The following is a 22127-nucleotide window of genomic DNA, read 5'->3' on the forward strand; positions in this document are numbered from 1 at the left end:
GTCGGACCGCAGAGCGGTCTTTTGCCTTTTGGTAGTCCGTCATTGTAAATAAGAATTTGTTCTTAACTGACTTGCCTAGTTAAATAATGGTTCAATAAAATACAAAAAATGTGTTATTTCATAGTTTTGATGTCTTCACTATTAATCTACAATGTAGATAATAGTAAAATAAAGAAAAACCCTTGAGTGAGTAGGTGTTCTTAAACTTTTGAACGGTAGTGTATGTCTTATATTTTATAATATATGTTACCTTATATGCTCATATACTGTATGTGTGACTTATAGTATTCAAATGTTTATTGCATTTACACTGGCCAAAAGTATGTGGACATCCCTTCAAATGGGTGGATTTGGCTATTTCAGTCACATCCGTTGCTGACAAGTATATAAAATAGAGTACACGGCCTTGCGATCTCCTTAGGAAAACATTTGCAATAGAATGGCCCATAATGAAGAGCTCAGTGACTTTCAACATGGCACCGTTGTAGGATGCCACCTTTCCAAGAAGTAATTTTGTCAAGGTTTTGTGTGGTAGGCCACATAAGCTCACAGAACGGGACGGCCGAGTGCTGAAACGTGTATCACATAAAAATTGTCTGTGCTCAGTTGCAACACTCAGTACCGAGTTCCAAACTGCCTCTGGAAGCAACGTCAGCACAATAACTGTTCATAGGAAGTTTCATGAAATGGGTTTCCATGGCCGAGCAGCCGCACACAAGCCTAAGATCACCATGAACAATGCCAAGCATCGTCTGGAGTGGTGTTAAACTCACAGCCATTGGACTCCGGAGCAGTGAAAAAGTGTTCTCTGGAATGATGAATTATGCTTCACCATCTGGCAGTTGCGAGACAGACAAATCTGGGTTTGGCTGCTGCCAGGAGAACGCTACCTGCCCCAATGCATAGTGCCAACTGTAAAGTTCTGTGGAGGAGACCTAATGGTCTGGAGCTGTTTTTCATAGTTTGGGCTAGGCCCCTTAGTTCCAGTGAAGGGAGATTTTAATGCTACAGCATACAATGACATTCTAGACGATTCTGTGCTTCAAACTTGGTGGCAACAGTTTTGGAAGGCCCTTTCCTGTTTCAGCATGACAAAGCATACACAAAGCAAGGTCCAAACAGAAAATGTTTGTCGAGATTGGTGTGGAAGAACATGACTGGCCTGCACAGTGCCCTGACCTCAACCCCATCAAACATCTTTGGGAGGAATTGAAACACCGACTGCGAGCCAGGCCTAATTGCCCAACATCAGTGCCCAACCTCACAAATGCTCTTGTGGCTGAATGGAAGCAAGTCCCCACAGCAATGTTCTAACATCTAGTGGAAAGCCTTCCCCGAAGAGTGGAGGCTATTATAGCAGCAAAGGGGGGACCGACTACATGTTAATGCCCATGATTTTGGAATGAGATGTTCGAAGAGCATGTGTACCTTATGTCATAATACGTGTTTATAATATGTGTTAACATATATGTTATCGGAGCATTATTTCAGTTGTACTTGTAGTCATGGTAATAAAACAGAACAAATGACACAAAACAAACAATTTAATTTAATCCTATTCATTAGATTTTTTTTCTCTCATCGCTTGTCAATTCAGCCATTTTACTGATGTAAGCTGTTCTCACATGTCCCTTTGTTGCACTCTTGCAGCGCTTAGTGACAGCATCTGAGTGGGATAAGTAACAAATATAAGATAAAGAGCACAAAGAACAGTTAGGGGTTGGGTTTGGGGATGTAAATTACTTTGTGAAAAGCTTATGAGATTCGGTTTACTAAGAAATCCTTGACCATTAGTGCCCTATTTGCAATGATTGATTTGTAAATTCAATTACTTTTTTTTTTACATCTTATAGTCAGTTTGTTCCTAACCCTGAAAGTAGCCCATGTTCCGGGAAAAACTGTAATCCATGGTTCAGAGTTGTTTAAATAACCACTATGAACTTGAGGGGATTTGTCCACAAGCATTAAACTTTGTCTAATTGCCACCATAAACCATTTAGCAAGCTTCCGGAACATACACAAATAATAAACATGTAGCCTACCCATTAACTATTTACATACTTTCTTGACTGTCACATTCGGTGGCTGGGAGAGCAAGGCTCTGCTCTGTGTTCTACGCCAACAGAGGGCCTGTGCTACTTCTCCCTCTGACATTGCAGTCATCCACCTTGGTGGAATGGACTTGGGATACACCAAGGGGATGTCACAGGTGCTGCAGATGCATGGATTTAGGGGTGGTCATCCAAATGTTTCCGGGACAACCGTGGTCTTCTCTGATATCGCTCAGTGGAGGAGCTAGATGTTCCAGTGGGATCAGAAGATAAACAAGTGCATAGAGAGGGCCCCACCATCAGCTGGTGTATGCATTTCAGGGAACACAATCCACCATCCTGCCAGCGTGTCCTTACTAATCGGTGTCCTTTGCAAGACAATGGAAAACCTCCCTGGTTTTTGTGCTTGAATCTGTGCTTGAAATGCATTACTCGATTGAGGAACCTTACAGATAATTGTATGTGTGAGGTACAGAGATGGGGTAGGCATTAAAAAATCATGTTAAACACTAATATTGAACACAAAATTAGTCCATGCAACTTATTATGTGACTTGTTAAGCACAGTGTTACTCCTGAACGTATTTAGGCTTGCCATAAAAAAGGGGTTGAATACTAAATTCCACTGGGGTATTGTGTGTAGATCAGTGACACAAAATCTAAAATTATCCATTTTAAATTCAGGTTGTAACACAACAAAAGGGGTGTGAATAATTTCTGAAGGCTCTGTAGGTCAGTGCAATAAATAGTATTTTTTTCATAATGCTAACTACCCTGTTAAAAATCTGCTATGTGGTTCTCGGTAATGGCTGGACGGCTCATGACGAGAGGCGGAGAGTGTGTTGTGTACCTCCGATCAAGTTGATTTGCTAATTGACATTGGTGTCATATTGGCTTAGATATGATGCTAGGGAGATATGATTTGAACATTGCACTTCAACCAATGCCATACTATTGCCCCCACATTACTACTACAATACATGTTTTATTGGTCCATTTGCACTAATATTATAATTTTTTTGCTATCACCCTACACAACCTGACACACAACATCACAGGCTGGGAGCAGCACAGGGGCTGCGGCAAGTACATTGCACAACGGCGGTAAGTAGTGTACAGGGATATTGAACCTGGATCAGATTCCCCCACAGGCAGTTCAGGGGTTCGAACCGGCCTCAAAGGCTACATTGGTGCTTAGAAAAACCTGTTTCATGTTGTGAATGTTTGAGGGAACCTGGCATGGAAGTAGAGGAATAGAGGTATGGGCCTCAGACCCATCCATATGTCTCAGTGGAAGGCCTGGCTACACTCTATTACTCTAACAATGAATGACTTGAGTGTGTCAAATAAAAAAATCGCCACTGGTGTCAGGAATGGATTAGTCTCGTGAGGTGCCAATTTGCACTACTCATCATTTTTATTAGGTTAATGCAAAATGATGATGTCATCAAGGAGGGACAAGATTTATAACTTTTATGAATAATAACATAGGCTGTCATATTACATTTACATTTAAGTCATTTAGCAGACGCTCTTATCCAGAGCGACTTACAAATTGGTGAATTCACCTTCTGACATCCACAATGGAGTGCTCATGGTCTGTGTTGAACATATATAGTGCCCTGTCCCTGGCCATTACAACACGTGGCCTCATCTGGGGCACATTAGATTGTGTTAATCATCTGTTATTTATGTGGGAAGGGTATACTGTAGGCATGAGTGAGCATTGATACTTCTATTAAGGAATATATTTTATGTTGGCCTACGGTCTGGGAGTGTACAAGTTAAAGGTATATATTGCTCAAATTAAAATTGTATTTAGTGATGACAATCATGTAGATATAGTAGATATTACTGTACTACACTGTCTTTAGATGGTGAAAAAGGTGTATCACCAAATTATCCAGTGTACCAGCTGGATTTTGCAATCGTGGAGAAAGTTCACCTCATGCACTTAAGATGGCAGTATTGAATCAGGGATTTGGTCCATCTTTCTGAGAAGAATCTGTCTCATGGGGAAAATCTCAAGTGCATACTTATCACGTCAACTCTCCTCATCTCCTTCTCAAAACTCATTGGAGGAGAAGTCCAGAGAGGAGGGACCTCTGGCTTTCTCATCCAATGGGTTTGAGAAGGAGACGAGGAGAGAGGACGCGAGGAGAATGTATTTGAGATCTTCCCATTGCCTCTTTAGACTCTTCCTCTGTACAACTTACGTTTAGTGTATTCCAAAGGCACCCGAAGAGGATTTTCTCTCATATTAACTCATGTAGATGCTTGGGCTAATTTTCACTGAGTCTGTTTGGTCTGCAGACATGGCAGATGATGAATTAAATAGACAAATATTTGTAATCTTTCTGATTTCACTCACCAACATAACTGAAGTGAGGAATTGCACAAGGAATTGCACAAGCTAATAAAATAGTATTTTGGAGAGGGATTGTATGATACATTTTTTAGTCACAGAAATATTTGCTTATACTTCTCGTCCTGTCTCAAAATGATTTGCATTATTCCTCCGGATGTTAGAGTTTCGAGTTAGAATGTTAGAGCATTCAAGAGTTGAAGCGTCTCATTCGGTGGCAGTTTTCAGTTGGTCAAGGTACGCCACTGTGATTTTTCAATAAATTCATTAAAGCAAGCTTTTTCTGATTGAAAATGGCATTTTTTTATGCTGCTGGCATATTCGTATCAGTAATAAGTTCCTGAGATGTGGCCATGGTAGTCACATCAGGCCTCGTGAAAATGCCACGCTGTTAAATAACTGAAAATTACAACTGTTGATGTAGTTTGTTGAGTCTGAAGTTCTTGTAGGTGTATCTGAGGGTTACTCATGGTGAGGCTCCATGGGGATGGAATTCTGTAATTAAATATAATGAAGTTAACCCATTACAGCAGCCTAAGCCAGGGTGGTGAGGTTCTACTAAGATATATGGAATTGTTTTCAGAAGGTTATACCAAGGATCATTTTGCTATTTGATTTAGAATGTTAAGACCCCCAGAAGTACAAAAATATATATATTAAAACATTATTTTATGAAAATAAAAATGTGGGCCTTACTGCTATTAGACTAAACAAACGTATTGAAGAACAGATTCACTACATGGAACAACCGATAGTCCCCCCCAAAAAATCTAAAGGAAGTTTGTTCTGAAGTGTCTATCCTATATCTGAGAGATATAATAAAGATAAACATGTTTTTTTGTGTGTGTTTTTTTAAGGATGTATTTAACACGTTATTTTGGCACTAAACAGTCTCCATATATACTTCCATTCATTGTTTTCAACTGGTACCGGGGGACCTTCAGATGAGTCTTGTGAAGCCTGTGGCAGTCCTAGAGCAAAACAGGCCTGTCGGTATTCTAGAGTTTGTGAGAGTCACACCTTTCCATGTAGAGGTCATAATATTTGTTGGCCAAATTGTTCGGAAGCTACAGATTGAGAAGATCTAATGAAAATAAAATAAAATGTTATTAGTCACATGCGCCAAGTATAACAGTTGTAGAATACAAAACAGATATCTCTAGCTTAAACTGACAGATTTTTATGGGGATTATTTTATTCAAATCAAATCTAATTTTAAGTTGATTATGACGGGAGCGTGGACATAGACTAGGGTTTTTAAATTCCCCTTTCCCCAAATGCTCTGTGGGATTGAAGAGAAGTGGTAGCACAAGTATGGGAACAGGTTTACATCCAACATTATATCTTTCTGCCTCCACAGACTAGAGTTCGATGTCCTCCTTGTTGTCTCTGTGTTACGTAATGTGTATTTGATTGAGTGACAGTTTAACTACAACCCATTTAGTTTCAGTCAGACAGCCTGTGTATGAGAGTTATAGAATAGTCAACCCATATGTAGTTTTCATATGAGTAAAAAACACCTTTTATTTACATAAATTACAAGAAAGCACAAACCGGTTCACCAAAATCTACATTAAAAACATCTTGAATATATTACATTTAACAAATTTACCATAATTTACTCCATGTCTCCAGTAAAATCTTCAATAAAAAGAAGGGCTATGATACGGAATCTTTATTGGTATCTCTTTTTAAAATCGCTACTAGTCATAGAATGGAAACAGAATCGGGACATTGTACTCACAGCACTTAGAGGACAACAAAATCAGGACAATCTTCTGTGTGACCTCTTTAATATCTGAAACAGCTGATTCTGGACTAGTGGTTATAGAACTCTGTATACAATGTTTGTCAGCAGAGGAACGTGAGGCTCAGTCAGTCAGTCTTCACAAGGAGGAAGTCGTGGAGTCCACCACTTCTCGCCCGTTACACACCGTTGGCACAATATTGGAGACTGAAGCTTTAGAAAGAGAACAGTCCATTTTTAACAACAACATGATCAGATTACAATTCACTGAGTCAGATTAGAGGTTAGAGAAGAAGATGAGAGCAGTGGAGGGGAAAACAGCACCTCATTCTAAAGTTTGGTCTGTCAACACACCACAGGGGTGGAGTGAAGTGATGCGCCTTCAGAAAGTATTCATACCCCTTGACTTAATCCAAAAAAATTGTGTTACAGCCTGAATTAAAAATGAATTAAATCTAGTTTTCTTCTCACCTATCTACAGATAGTACCCCATAATGACAAAGTGAAAATACCTTTATATTTTTTTATTTTGGCAAATGTATTGAAAATGAAATACAGAAATATAAATATTCACCTTTCGCAGCGATTACAGCAGTGAGTCTTTCTGGGTAAATCTCTAAGGGCTTTGCCCACCAGGATTGTACAATATTTGCACATTATTCTATTTTAAATTCTTCAAGCTCTTGGTTGCTGATCATTGTTAAACAGCCATTTTGAAGTCTTGCCATAGATTTTCAAGGCAATTAAAGTCAAAACTGTAACTAGGCCACTCAGGAACATTCAATGACGTCTTGGTAAGCAACTCCAATGTATATTTGGCCTTCTGCTTTAGATTATTGTCCTGCTGAAACCTGGATTTGTCTCACAGTGTTGAACAGCAGACTGAACCAGGTTTTCCTCTAGGATTTTGCCTGTGCTCTGTTTTGCCTGTAACTGTTTTAAAGTCACCATTGGCCTCATGGTGAAGTCCCTGAGCGGTTTCCTCCCTCTCTGGCAACTGAGTTAAGAATGATGCCTGTATCTTTGTGGTGACTGGGTGTATTGACACACCATCCAAAGTGTAATTAGTAACTTCACCATGCTCAAAGGGATATTCAATGTTAGCTCTTTTTATTAGGTGCCCTTGGTCTTTGTGGTTGAATCTGTGTTTGAAATTCACCATTCGACTGAGGGACCTTACAGATAATTATATGTGTGGTGTACAGAGATGAGGTAGTCATAAAACATTATGTTAAACACAATGCAACTTATTATGTGACCTGTTATTAAGAAATGTTTTATTCCTGAACTTATTTAGGCTTGCCATAACAAAGGGGTTGAATACTTATTGACTGAAGACATTTTAGCTTTTCATTTTTAATTAATTTGTAAACATTTCGAAAAACATAACTCTACTTTGACATTATAGGGTATTGTGTGTAGGCCAGTGATCCACATTTTCAATTTAATCAATTTTAAATGCAGGCTGTAAATCAACAAAATGTGGAAAAAGTCAAGGGGTGGTGATTTGTGAATACTTTCTGAAGGCACTTTATAATGTAATATGTTGAAATATCTCAATGATGAACAATGGTACTGTAAAATTACTTTTTAACGACCATGATGGTAATAATGAGGTTGATGATGATGATAATAATGATAGGTGATGAAGATTGTGTTTGCCTGCCGGCTTGTACCTTGAGAGAAGCTGGATCCAGGGCCGGTGGTGACGCTGAAGCGGGTAGTGGCCACCCTGAGAGAGGTGACATTCTTCTGGGGCTGGAACAGGATGACGTGGGTCTTAGGGGCAAAGAGGCAGCCCAGGACCACCGAGCCACTTAGACTGACAGAGATACACATGGTGGTGGTCTGCACCTGAAGGGGGGAGAGGGAGAGGACGGGACCAGAGACAGGGATTACTCATCTGATAAAGCCATATTATGGAACACAATACAGCATAGAGACTGAGGAATGTCAAAAAGCTAACAGTAGCCGGACAACCTCAGGAAATAGAAGGTTCCATGTGTGATTGTGTAGTGCTGCCAGCACCATCTGAGAGGAGATTGGTGTGAGTGAGCTGTTTGTTTGCCTGTCAGACCCTCACTTAAGTCCCCCTCCACCTCCCCTCCTCCCTTCCGTCCACCCACATGCAGTTGTGTGTCATCAGATAGTCCTTTTATATCCAGCCCAGATTTGTCTTTGTCTCTTCCGAGATGCCAGTTTAGTTATAATGCAGCCTACAGGTAGTGGTGCATGGTGAGTGGGTGTTGGGTACATCTTGCCAGCCTGCCATCTCACCCACTTCCCAGGCTCAGCAGGTGTATGTCCATGTCTCCCTGAATACTAATTTCAGCATTAGAATGAGTTGGGCTGGCAGGCAGAGAGCACTTAGCAGTGGACACGATGTTCAAGCTGTGCTGTGGTCCTTCACTCACTGCTGTCACTGACAGTAGGATACAGAGAATGCAAATTCACCATAACATGACACAAGTGAATCTTTGAGTTGTGTAGCGAGTCCAATGTGAAATGCACTAGAAATAAATATTGAATTGTCAACAGCCTCTACTTCTGGCAGTCCCTTTGTTGAGCTGAATACTGTCTGTCACATGTAGGCTGCTGTACATTATGTTAAAACATTTCTCCATCTTTTTTAATCTGGTTCATAAAATACCTAAAAGCTGGGATAAGAAACTGATGTCAACCTCATGTAGTATCATCAAAGAGTGCACAGGTGCTATGTTCCACACTTTGTATTCAGGAATAGTCTTAATAACATTGCAATGTGGGCAGTGTAGCCTTCTGCATAATCATAAGCTTCTAATTGATTTTAATAATGGAAAGATGTGTCTTAGGAACAACAGAGAGCTGGGAATCTGTCTTCTCAGACAAACTGTTTTCCAAGAGGGATGAATTTAGGATGCAGAGCATAGCAACTCTGGATCTTCCGAGCCTCCTCTCACGGTGTGTGTGTGTGATTCAGTTGTTCATTATGAAAACTGACAAAGATTTTTGTAAGTGCTCTCGATAAAACTGTTTTAAAAATGCTGTGTAGCCTGTGGAAGCCCTACTCTACGTATATTCAGGTGTGTTATTCCACAACGCATCTAGCCCTCACAGGGAGAGTGAGATCATTCTACATTTTCAGCCTGAATATATATTTTCAGAAGGGGAACGTACAACATGATTAGGTGATTTTAGGGCTTCTTTTGGCTTGTAGGAGAGAATGGGCAGAGGCATCATGCCCATAGGGGGCACAAGGGCACATGCTCCTTCAGATTTGTTTACAATTATTTATATAAAGGTCTGTCAGGGGTAATTTGCGAAGGGGGCACACTGACTGGACCAGGCAAAGAGTAAACCTCCTATTCTTCTGTAAAGGTCGTCGTATGAAGGAGAGGAGGAGGACCAATGCGCAGCGTGGTAAGTGTCCATATTTAATAGAACAAACTGAACACGACTAAATACAAAAATAACAAAGTGAAATAATAAACTGAAAACAGCTCCGTGTGGAACACACAGACACAGGAAACAATCACCCACAACTCAAATTGAAACCAGGCTACCGAAGTATGGTTCTCAATCAGGGACAACGATTGACATCTGCCTCTGATTGAGAACCATACCAGGCGAAACACAGAATCCCAAATTATAGAAAAAAGGAACATAGACTGCCCACCCCAACTCACGCCCTGACCATACTAAAACAAAACAAAACAAAGGAACTAAGGTCAGAACGTGACAGTACCCCCCCCCCCAAAGGTGCGGACTCCGGCCACAAAACCTGAACCTATAGGGGAGGGTCTGGGTGAGCGTCTGTCCGTAGCGGCGGCTCTGGCGTGGGACGTGGACTCCACTCCACCATAGTTTTTGTCCGCCTCTTCACCGACCCTTGTCGCCGACCTCGGACTGGGGACCCTAGCCCCGGGTCCCGAATGGACGGGAGATTCCGGCAGCACCGGAAAGACCGGAGATTCTGGCAGCTCCGGAGTGAAGGGCGACTCCGGCAGCACCGGAGTGGCGGGAGACTCTGGCAGCTCCGGCCTGAAGGGTGACTCCGACAGCGCTGGAGTGATGGATGATTCCGGCAGCTCCTGGCTGACGAACGGCTCTGGCAGCTCCTGACTGACGGGCAGCTCTGGCAGCTCCTGACTGCTCCGGCGGCTCTGGCAGCTCCTGACTGCCCCGGCGGCTCTGGCAGCTCCTGACTGACCGGCGGCTCTGGCAGCTCAGGACAGACGGGCGACTGTGGCAGCTCAGGACAGACGGGCGACTCTGGCAGCTCAGGACAGACGGGCGACTCTGGCAGCTCAGGACAGACGGGCGACTCTGGCAGCTCAGGATAGACGGGTGACTCTGGCAGCTCAGAACAGACGGGAGACTCTGGCAGCTCAGGACAGACGGGCGACTCTGGCAGCTCAAGACAGACAGGAGACTCTGGCAGATCAGGACAGACGGGAGACTCTGGCAGATCAGGACAGACGGGAGACTCTGGCAGATCAGGACAGATGGGAGACTCTGGCAGATCAGGACAGACGGGAGACTCTGGCAGCTCTGGGCAGGAGGAAGACTCTGGCAGCACTGGACAGGCGGGAACACCTGTAGGGAGGAGATGGAGAGACAGCCTGGTGCAGGGAGCTGCCACCGGAGGGCTGGTGCGTGGAGGCGGTACTGGATAGACCTGACCGTGAAGGCGCACTGGAGCTCTCGAGCACTGAGCCTGCCCAACCCTACCTGGCTGAATGCTCCCCGTAGCCAGGCCAGTGCGGCGAGGTGGAATAGCCGGCACTGGGCATACTAAAACAAAAACAAAACAAAGGAACTAAGATCAGAACGTGACATCTTCTTAGTAAGTGGTTCCTTCCAAGGTGCACTGAGGAGCAAAGATATGCTAGGTGGGACGCTAGATACTCTAGTGCATGCAGACAGTGTTGTCAGTGGAGGGGGAGAGAGAGTGTCCAGTAACACACACAGCGTTTGATTTGATTTTAGCTGGCGGTGCTGGGCAGGACTCGCAGGAAGTATGTTTGTAAATTCATTTGATCAAGCTATGTAGCCTATTGATTCTTTATTTGATTAATAAATAAAATGAAAATGTTTTGTTGTTTCTCTGTAATTCCAGCCAACTACCAATTTTATGAAGTTGGCTTTAGCTAGCCAGCTAGATATGTTCTCAATCTCCCAACCTAATAACTAACTGTCAAGCATTTTCAGGCTATCAAGCATGTTAGAGTAGATTTTCTAATTATCTTCGCTGGCATGCCTGCTGGTAAGGTTGCTAGACGTTATAAAGTAAATAAATACATTGTTGTAATTCCCGGGTTATGATACTATCCCAGTGTGGCAGTTGTACTAAACTCCTAAGGCATAACAGTTCTTAAAGAATCAATAATTAACATGACAATTGAACAGGTAAAGACCTATGCTTAGATAAGCTACGCTGAATATATATATATATGTTTACATTTTTTTATTTTACCTTTATTTAACTAGGCAAGTCAGTTAAGAACAAAATCTTATTTTCAATTACAGCCTAGGAACAGTGGGTTAACTGCCTGTTCAGGGGCAGAACAACAGATTTGTACCTTGTCAGCTGGGGGGTTTGAACTTGCAACCTTCCGGTTACTAGTCCAACGCTCTAACCACTAGGATACCCAGTATAATTAGGCATAATGATTATGACTCTACAGTGCAGGAAAAAGCTGTTTCAGGTGTTTGAAAAATGACCCCTCTGGACCACCCCCGTTATAAAGAAAGGTTCCTTCGCTACCACACCCAAAACAGAAGCGCAATCATTGCTTCGGATTCACAGGTGGTCGGTTTCCTCTAGCTTCCACAGCCACAAATAATTTAAGATCAGGGTTTGGCATAATGTTAGCAGTGTGGTTAAGGTTAGGTGAAGATTAGGTTCAGGTTTCATATCAAATTTTAAGAAGAGAAATTGTAGAAATGGACGGGGTTTATGACTTTGTGGCTGTAGTAACTAGTGACAACCCAAGGTCATTTCTGTGGCAGCAGAAACGCTAAGGCTCGTGGTTAGTGTCGTTTTTGGCGCTCTTTATAACCAGGAAATGACGATAAAAACATGAGTTCTCAATACAGAGGTTGAAACATTGATAACCGATGGGCACTACATCAACATACAAATTGTTTTGCAATTTCGGGAGAAAATTGAACATCTACATTGCAAGGTAGTCCTAATATCGCTATCGCTAACAGATCTCCTGGTTTATTTTAGGGATGAGGAGACTCTTCGTGATTCCTTACTAAAAAGGGAGTTATGAAATATGAAGACAAGTTGACAAGTTAAGCAAGTTAAGCGAGACATGAAACCAATCATATTCACTGTTTCAAACATTAACTTCCGCACTGCACAGGTGTATTTTTAGTGTATTAAACCTTTTGGTTTCTTTTTTTAAAAACATTCGTTTAACTAGGCAAGTCAGTTAAGAACCTATTCTTATTTACAATGACAGCCTAGGAACAGTGGGTTAACTGCCTTTGTTTAGGGGCAGAACGACCGTTTTACCTTGTCCACTTAGGGATTTGACCCAACGCTCTAACCGCTAGGCTATCTCTTCTTTAACATAAGAGGTTGCTGTTATGCCTGAATTTTACCCAAAACCAACAAGGGAGTCTGCTGGGTTGGCTAATTTAATTTCAGCAAGCCATGACACCAACCATCTCAGATTGTTCTGAAATGGTTTCTGTAGTTGGAACATATATGGTAACAGTTCCTGCAACATTATTATGTTGAAAGACAATTAGAACTTAAGCTAATTGATTGCACCCACATTGGCCATTTAAATTCATATAAAATTCATTAAATAAATATGAAGCTGCGGTTTGGATAATTTTATATTCAACCTATGTAATGAATTTGGCGAGTTCAGAGAAATTAGTCATTGAAGTTCTTAGGTTTATGCCCCATCATACAACCTGATATTACCAGGTTCTGATCACTAGATGGTGCTGTTCCTGGTATTAGGTGAAAAAAGTGTGAAGAAACACCTCCCCCCAAAGTTATTTCAAAAGTTAACATTAAAATGACAATGATTTATACATGTAGAGTGAAGAGTTCAAATTAGAACAATTTACATGACCAAAAGGATGCGGACACAGGCTCGTCAAACATGTCATTCCAAAATCATGGGCATTCATTTTGAGTTGGTCCCCCCTTTGATGCAATAACAGCCTCAATTCTTCTGGGAAGGCTTTCCACTAGATGTTGGAAAATTGCTTTGGGGACTTGATTCCATTTAGTCACAAGATCATAAGTGAGGCCGGGCACTGATGTTGGGCGATTAGGCCTGGCTTGCAGTAGGCGTTTCAATTCATCCCAAAGGTTTCGATGGGCTTGAGGTCAAGGCTCTATGCAGGCCAGTCAAGTTGTTCCACACCAATCTCAACAAACCATTTCTGTATAGGCCTCGCTTTGTGCACAGGGGCATTGTCATGCTGAAACAGGACAGGGCCTTCTGAAACAGGACAGGGCCTTCTCCAAACTGTTGTCACAAAGTTGGAAGCACTGAATCGTCTAGAATGTCATTGTATGCTGAAGCATGAATATTTCCCTTGACTGGAGCTAAGGGGCCTAACCCAACCATGAAAAACAGCCCCAGACCATTATTCCTCCTCCACCAAACTTTACAGTTGGCACTATGCTTTCAGGCAGGTAGCGTTCTTCAGGCATCCACCAAACCCAGATTAGTCCGCCGGACTGCCAGATGGTGAAGCGTGATTCATCACTCTAGAGAACACATTTTCACTGCTCCAGAGTCCAATGGCGGCGAGCTTTACACCACTCCAGCCAATGCTTGGCATTGTGCATGGTGATCTTATACTTGTGTGTGGCTCCTCGGCTATTGAAATCCAATTCATTTAGCCCCCGATGAAGTTATTGTGCTGATGAGGCTTCCAAAGGCAGTTTGTAACTCGGTAGTGAGTGTTGTAACCGAGGACAGACGATTTTGACACGCTTCAGCACTTCCCGTTCTGTGAGCATGTGTGGCATACCAGTTCGCAGCTGAGCCGTTGCTGCTCCTAGACATTTCCACTTCACAATAACAGCACTTACAGTTGACCGGGGCAGCTCTAACAGGTCAACATTTGACAAACTGACTTGTTGGAAAGGTGGAATTCTATTACGTTGCCACGTTGAAAGTCACTGAGCTCTTCATTAAGACTATTCTACTACCAATGTTTGTCTATGGAGATTGCATGGCTGTGTGCTCGATATATTATGTCAGCAACGGATGTGGCTGAAATAGCCGAATCCGCTAATTTGAAGGGGTGTCCACATACTTTTGTAAATATAGTGTATTTTGTGTCCCCAAAAAAATCTTATGAAAACGAAAAACAGCATTGAGGACTACTCATTCTTCATTTATTCTTTCAGTTTATTTTCTTCACTGCATCTTCTTTTGCACTGATGTCGCTACATCCCATATCAGTGTTTCACAATCCTGGTCCTTGCGTATCCCCAACAGTACACATTTTTGTTGTAGCCCTGGACAAACACACCTCATTCAATTCATTGAGGGCTTTTTTTTAACCTTTATTTTACTAGGCAAGTCAGTTAAGAACAAATTCTTATTTTCAATGACGGGCTAGGAACAGTGGGTTAACTGCCTGTTCAGGGGCAGAACGACAGATTTGTACCTTGTCAGCTCGGGGGTTTGTACTTGCAACCTTCCGGTTACTAGTCCAATGCTCTCACCACTAGGATACCCTTAACTGAGATGCATGAATTTCACCTTTATGTCTACTACGAATGGAATCTGCAGCATCCACCCAAAGGTGAAATTCATGCATTCAAGTTATCCAGCAAGGTCATTTTCTCGGCAAACAGAAAGGACACGTTCTATTTACCAAAAACAAGCATCATATTCTGCACAATTAAGGCACCAACCACTGCAACTGGTCGGCATTGGGTAAATCCCTTTGTATTCAATCACTCTTTTGAATGACAACCTTCCATAAATATTTGCCCATTGTAGAAGTGCTTTTTTGGACCTGAATGCCAAAACATTCAATAGATAAAAGTTGACCCATTTTGCACAACCCACCATACCGTGAGACATCCATGTCTTCATCACTGAAAAGACAAATGGTTGAGATATAATATAAAAGCTTACAAGCATGGTTGTCAAACTCAGATTCTTTCATATTTGCATATGTTGTAGCTTAGATCCTATTTTACCTGAGGGGCCCCATTGTTGAGGATCGGCGTGGCAGATGTGTTGTTGCCTGTTGTATTCGGCACATGAGACAAATGTAATTTAATTTGAATGTAGGCCTACATAGAACACCACACATTGGCTGCTACTGTAGGCTGAATGATTGATTTGATCTAACTTTATTTGTCACATGCACAGAATACAACATGTGTAGGCCTTACCGTGAAATGCTTACTTACAGATGAAGTCGGAAGTTTACATACACTAGGTTGGAGTCATTAAAACTCGTTTTTCAACCACTCCACAAATTTATTGTTAACAAACTATAGTTTTGGCAAGTCGGTTAGGACATCAACTTTGTGCATGACACAAGTAATTTTTCCACCATTTGTTTACAGACAGATTATTTAACTTATAATTCACTGTATCACAATTCCAGGGGGTCAGAAGTTTACATGCACTAAGTTGACTGTTCTTTTAAACAGCTTGGATATTTCCAGAAAATGATGTCATGGCTTTAGAAGCTTCTGATAGGCTAATTGACATAATTTGAGTCAATTGGAGGTGTACCTGTGGATGTATTTCAAGGCCTACCTTTAAACTCAGTGCCTCTTTGCTTGACATCATGGGAAAATCAAAAGAAATCAGCGAAGACCTCAACAAAAAAATAGTCTGGTTCAAGTCTGGTTCATCCTTGGGAGCAATTTCCAAACGCCTGAAGGTACCACATTCATCTGTACAAACAATAGTATGCAAGTATAAACAACGGGACCACGCAGTCGTCATACCGCTCAGGAAGGAGACTCGTTCTGTCTCCTAGAGATTAACGTACTTTGGTGTGAAAAGTGCAAATCAATCCCAGAACAACAGCAAAGGACCTTGTGAAGATGCTGGAGGAAACAGGTACAAAAGTATCTATATCCACAGTAAAAACAAGTCCTATATCGACACAACCTGAAAGGCCGCTCAGCAAGGAAGAAGCTACGGCTCCAAAAACCACCATAAAAAAGCCAGACTACGGTTTGCAACTGCACATGGGAACAAAGGTCGAACCTTTTGGAGAAATATCCTCTGGTCTGATGGAACAAAAATATAATTATTTGGCCATAATGTCCATTGTTATGTTTGGAAGGAAAGGGGGAGGATTTCAAGCCGAAGATTACCATCCCAACCGTGAAGCACGAGGGTGGCAGAATCATGTTGTTGGGGTGCTTTGCAGGAGGAGGCACTTCACAAAATAGATGGCATCATGAGGTTGGAAAATTATATGGATATATTGAACCAACATCTCAAGACATCAATCAGGAAGTTAAAGCTTGGTCAGAAATGGTCTTCCAAATGGACAATGACCCAAAGTATACTTACAAAGTTGTGGCAAAATGGCTTAAGGACAACAAAGTCAAAGTATTGGAGTGGCCATCACAAAGCCCTTACCTCAAACCTTTTTGGGCAAAACTGAAAAAGCATGTGCGAGCAAGGAGGCCTTACAAACCTGACTCAGTTACACCAGCTCTGTCAGGAGGAATGGGCCAAAATTATTATCTTATTGTGCGAAGCTTGTGGAAGACTACAAGAAACATTTGACCCAAGGTAAAGAATTTGAAGTCTATGCTACCAAATACTAATTGAGTGTATGTAAACTTCTGACCCACTGGGAATGTGATGAAAGAAATAAAAGCTGAAATAAATCATTCTCTCTACTATTATTCTGACATTTCACCTTCTTAAAATAAAGTGGTGATCTTAACTGACCTAAGACAGGGAATTTTTACTAGGAATTAATGTCAGGAATTGTGAAAAACCGAGTTTAAATGTATTTGGCCAAGGTGTATGTGAACTTCCGACTTCAACTGTACATGTCATTAACCAACAATGCAGTTCAAGAAGAGTTCAGAAAATATTTACCAAATAAACTAAAGTCAAAAAGTAAAACAATAAAATAGCAATAACAAGGCTATATACACGGGGTACTGGTACAGAGTCAATGTGCGTGGGTACAGGTTAGTCGAGGTAATTTGTACTTGTAGGTAGGGGTGAAGTGACAATGCACAGATAATAAACAGTGAGTAGCAGCGGTGTAAAAAAAAAAAAAATCGGGGGGGGGGTCAATGTAAATAGTCCGGTGGCCATTTGATTAATTGTTCAGCAGTCTTATGACTTTGGGGTAGAAGTTCTTAAGGAGCCTTTTGGTCCTAGACGTGGAGCTCGGGTACCGCTTGCCTTGCGGCAGCAGAGACAACAGTCTATGACTTGGGTGACTGGAGTCTTTGACAATTTTTTGGCCTTTCCTCTGACACCGCCTACCCTCTGTAGCGCCTTGCGGTCAGATGCCGAGCAGTTACCATACCAGGAGGTGATGCAACAGCTATTTCCATGTTAAAATGCCACTATGGTAGGCCTACATTACAATCAAATATCCACAGTAGCCTACTTGACTACTGTTAAAACAAATTTAAAGCTGAGAGCCTCAGTGTTCACAATAAACGTGTGCCGAAAGTTGCACAGAATTTTCACAACCTTCAAGCTTGCACTCAACCGACCTGAAACTGTCTCAGTGACGAAAATAATTTGAGGGTACATTGGTCTAGAAATCAGAGAAAGTTGACTTGAATGGGAATATCTGTTGTTTTTTATTACACTGCCAATCCTGTATAGGAAATCTTTTTTTTTGTCTCCCATTGTCTGTTGGAAAGCAGACTGAACCAGGTTTTCCTCAAGAATTTTGCCTGTGCTTGGCTCTATTCTGTTTTTTATCCTAAACATCTCCCTAGTCCTTGCCGATGACAAGCATACCCACCAGCCACCACCATAAAATTTAAAGAGTGGTACTCAGTGATGTGCTTTGTTGGATTTGCCCGAAACACAATGCTTTGTATTCAGGACATAAAGTTAATTTCTTTGCCACATATTGTGCCGTTTGACTTTAATACCATATTGCAATCAGGATGCATGTTTTGGAATATTTGTTATTCTGTACAAGCTTCCATCTTTTCACTCTGTCATTTAGGTTTGTATTGTAGATCAACTACACTGTTATTGATCCATCCTCAGTTTTCTCCTATCACAACCATGAAACTCAATAACTTTTTTAAAGTCACCACTGGCCTCATGGTGAAATCGCTGAGTGGTTTCCTTCCTCTCCGGCAACTGAGTTAGGAAGGACGCCTGTATCTTTGTAGTGACTGGGTGTATTGATACACCATCCAAAGTGTAATTAATAACTTCATCATGCTCAAAGGGAATATTAAATGTTTATTTTAATTTTATTGTTTTATCTACCAATAGTGCCCCTCTTTGCAAGGCATTGGAAAACCTCCCTTTTTTTGGTGGTTGACTGAGAGACCTTCCAGAGAATTGTATGTGTGGGGCACAGAGATGAGGTAGTAATTCAAAAATAATTTTAAACAATATTACTGCACACAGAGTGAGTCCATGCAAATTATTATGTGACATTTTTACCCCTGAACTTATTTAGGCTTGCCATAGCAAAGGTGTTGAATACTTATTGACTCAAAATTACTTTTCTTTTTTTATTAATTTGTAAACAAATACTCTCTTTCCACATTTAATTTAATCAATTTTCAACTCTGTAAATCAACAAAATGTGGAAAAAGAAATCAGGTGGGAATACTTTCTAAAGGAAAGGAAACCATGCACAAAATGAATCATGTGACCAAATATTTAGGAAGAGGTCATCGTCTCATGGAATCTGTGAAGGAATAAATCACATGGAAAAAGTTAGTTAGGTCCAAAAAACGGATTTTCACAAAGCCAAATTAATGTATTGTGTTATAGGTTTCATGATGCTTGTATCTAAATGAAAGTAGAACATTTTAAGATTGTTTTATACATCAGTTGGGGTCTCTATAAGCTACAATATGAGGTCCTAAACCTAGCATGATGAAGGTGCATCCTTGTAGCTGTGTGGGCTTTGGGCTAATATAGTGTACATTTTGGCCTTGGGGTAAGTTGAGCCAATGGCCTTGGGGTAAGTTGAGCCAATGGCCATGGGATAAGTTGAGCCAATGGCCACCATACCCCTTGTACATTCAGATTCAATTCTGTCAGTTTTATTTATATTATGGTATTTTTGCAGTATGTCATGCATATGAAGTCAAGATTGTGCTTTTTTTACATTACAGAGCAGACACAATCATGCCTAATGTATAAAAAAGTAGAACAAGCAAGGGTCTAGCCCCTCTTGAGGTCCTTGAGAGAGCAGCCAAGGAAGTGAGAGAAGGGATGTCCATTCGAGCAACAGCAAGGGAGAAAAAAAATGACTGAATGACACTGAAGAGGTACATTGACAAAAAAACAAAACAAACATGTACCTGTGTGAAAGAGAGGCTATAATAGAGTCGCAGAGGCACACAAGGTCTTATCTGATGTCATGGAGTCTGAGCTTGCTAAACATATCAAAACATTTTACGGACCAGTTTTATGGGCTTAGTAGCCTTAAATGCAGAGAACTTGCCAACGAATCAGCACATTGATACAACATCCCGGTCCCAGCGATCTGGTCAAGAAAAGGAAGGGTGAGGGATATTGAACAGAAAGATCTAGATCTGAAAGTACACACTTAGGAAAAAAGGTGCTAAGTAGAACCATATAGGGTTATTTGGTTTGTCCCCATAGGGGAACCCTTTTTGGTGCTGGGTAGAACCCTTTGCAGAGGTTCTTCAAAGAACCCCTAAGAACCCTCTATGAAGGGTTCTACCAAGAACCATTTTATCATCTGAATGTACTTTCTAGAACCGTTTGATGGATATATAACGAGAACCATATTATCTTTGGTGGGTTCTTCCTAGAATCCTCTACGAATGGGTAGAACGCACCAGCCTTATTAGCCTTTAACATTTAAATATTTATGACAATACATTACATAAATCATAAGGCCTTTCTTTGAGGGCCTAGTTATACCCTAACAGTGCAGTGGAGGCTACTGAGGGGAGGAAGGCTCGTAATAATCCCCAATTAACTTGCCACAAACCTCCTGTGACACAGTGGTATTAGGAATCTCCTGGATTACAGGCCACATCAGGCCGGCAAGTCACATTATGCTGGCTTTCAAAGTGACGTGTAATTCTGATTGGAATCCAGCCAGAGTTAGGATATCCAACAAGTAGAATTGTTAATCACCCACAACCTGCATTCAGAATGATTGCCAAGGTAGAGCAGATTGAATACGGAGACTACCTCAATCATCTAAACTGGAACAAACATCTCAGTAACGGGTGCAATAAATCCTATTACTAATAGACTGGATTAGTTTAGAAAACAGTATATTATTTACTGTATCTTTGTGTGGCATCAATATCCTATACATGCAAAAACACAGATATTACAGTAAAACAAACAACTCTGAAAGTCTCCCTCCAATAGAGCATGCTGGACAATATGATATATTGTTCTATGTAGACCCCTTCTCGCATTCCAAAGACTCATAAAATAACCCTTTCTGCCAAAAATGGTTCTTGGGGTGTTAAAGGTTCTAGGAAGAGCCCTTTGACTTACAAAAAACCCTTGATCAAAACGGTTCTTGGTAGAACCCTATCCCTCTGCAAATAACTCTTTTGGAGCATTTTTTTCAAAGAGTGTAGGCATACATTTAAGATGTACAATATACCACACCACCATTCCATGAATTAAACTTTGACCTACCAGCACCATCCCCCACTGTCACAGAACACCGTCATGCACTTACTCAAAGGCGGCTCAATTTGCCTCGTCCTGCTGCTCAACTTACCCCATACCAGGGTAAGTTGTGGAAATAACCACTTTTTTTGGACAAGCTATGTTTTCAAAACTGTTAAGTTTTAAGTTTTTAAACTGTTAAACTGTTAAGTTTTACATTAATTCTGTTTTAAAAAATCCAGGGATACACAACATCCTGAAATATTGTATATGTAGATCTCTTTGTTAGAAAGAATACTATATTTCCTTGACGTAGTGACGCTGAATGTAAAAAAAAGAAGAAATGTCTCAACTTAACCCATTCTCCCCTAGAGTATATGAGTACATATGAGTATATGAAATATATTAAATAAATGTCACCAATAAAACCTAAAGATACTGTATATCTGATATTTATAAAGGACAATTTTTTACTTTTTTTTTACCCAACTTAACCTAAATCCAATGACATGGTGAAATGTTTTGTTGATTTCACGTTGAGTTCACGTTAGTTGACAACAACCAAATGTAAATCAAAACTAGACATTGAACTGATGTCTATGCCCAGTGTGAAGGGCACTCTTTGCCTTTGGATATGAATGATGTTTCATCACCTTGTTAATTTGCTTTCCCCTTCAGGGAGGACATCTTTAAAATGTAATGTGGTAATCGTGTTTGTAATTTATGCCTCAGTAGACCATAATTTGTTTCCTTAAACATTTAATGGATAACGTGCCAATTATTGTTTGATTATTCAACCAGACTTTTCTGAAATCACAGGGTAGGAGGACAGCCATCTCTGAGTAAGATTGTAGCAGATGGAACACAGTCCAGTTATATTTGCCTCATTGAAGACAATACACAAATCACATGAGTCTTTGTTCCAGTTCAGAGATAATCAGAGCGGTCAGATTAGAGCTGTGTTAATCTGTTCTGTCCGTGTCCCCTTCTCTCCCCTCCTGCCTAGGGGCCATGAGGGAGGGTCCCTTTGAAGCCCTGGGAGACACACAGTAATCCCAGCACACGGGACACAGCTGGGACTCAACGTCCTGATCTTTCACACTCTACTCCGCACGGGGACACACAGCTACGTTCTGTCCCCCACCCAGACCTCATACTCTCCAGCCTGTCCATCTG

At 41.2% G+C, this 22127-nt stretch overlaps 1 protein-coding gene across 1 annotated transcript in view; it reads right to left on the reverse strand.

Moving 5' to 3' along the window:
* Nucleotides 1–5916: 5916 nt before the first annotated feature.
* The window catches only part of LOC135541073 (metabotropic glutamate receptor 2-like), a 59839-nt gene continuing 43628 nt past the window's right edge, over nucleotides 5917–22127 (reverse strand). Inside the window, exons 4-5 of the mRNA XM_064967199.1 lie at nucleotides 7839–8016; nucleotides 5917–6375 (exon numbers count right to left, since the gene is read on the reverse strand). Of these exons, the coding sequence (XP_064823271.1) occupies nucleotides 6302–6375; nucleotides 7839–8016 (252 nt within the window). The 3' untranslated portion in view covers nucleotides 5917–6301. The remainder of the gene's footprint in view (nucleotides 6376–7838; nucleotides 8017–22127) is intronic.

The sequence above is a fragment of the Oncorhynchus masou genome, chromosome 6 (genome assembly GCF_036934945.1).
Source record: "Oncorhynchus masou masou isolate Uvic2021 chromosome 6, UVic_Omas_1.1, whole genome shotgun sequence".
Lineage (NCBI taxonomy): Eukaryota > Metazoa > Chordata > Actinopteri > Salmoniformes > Salmonidae > Oncorhynchus > Oncorhynchus masou.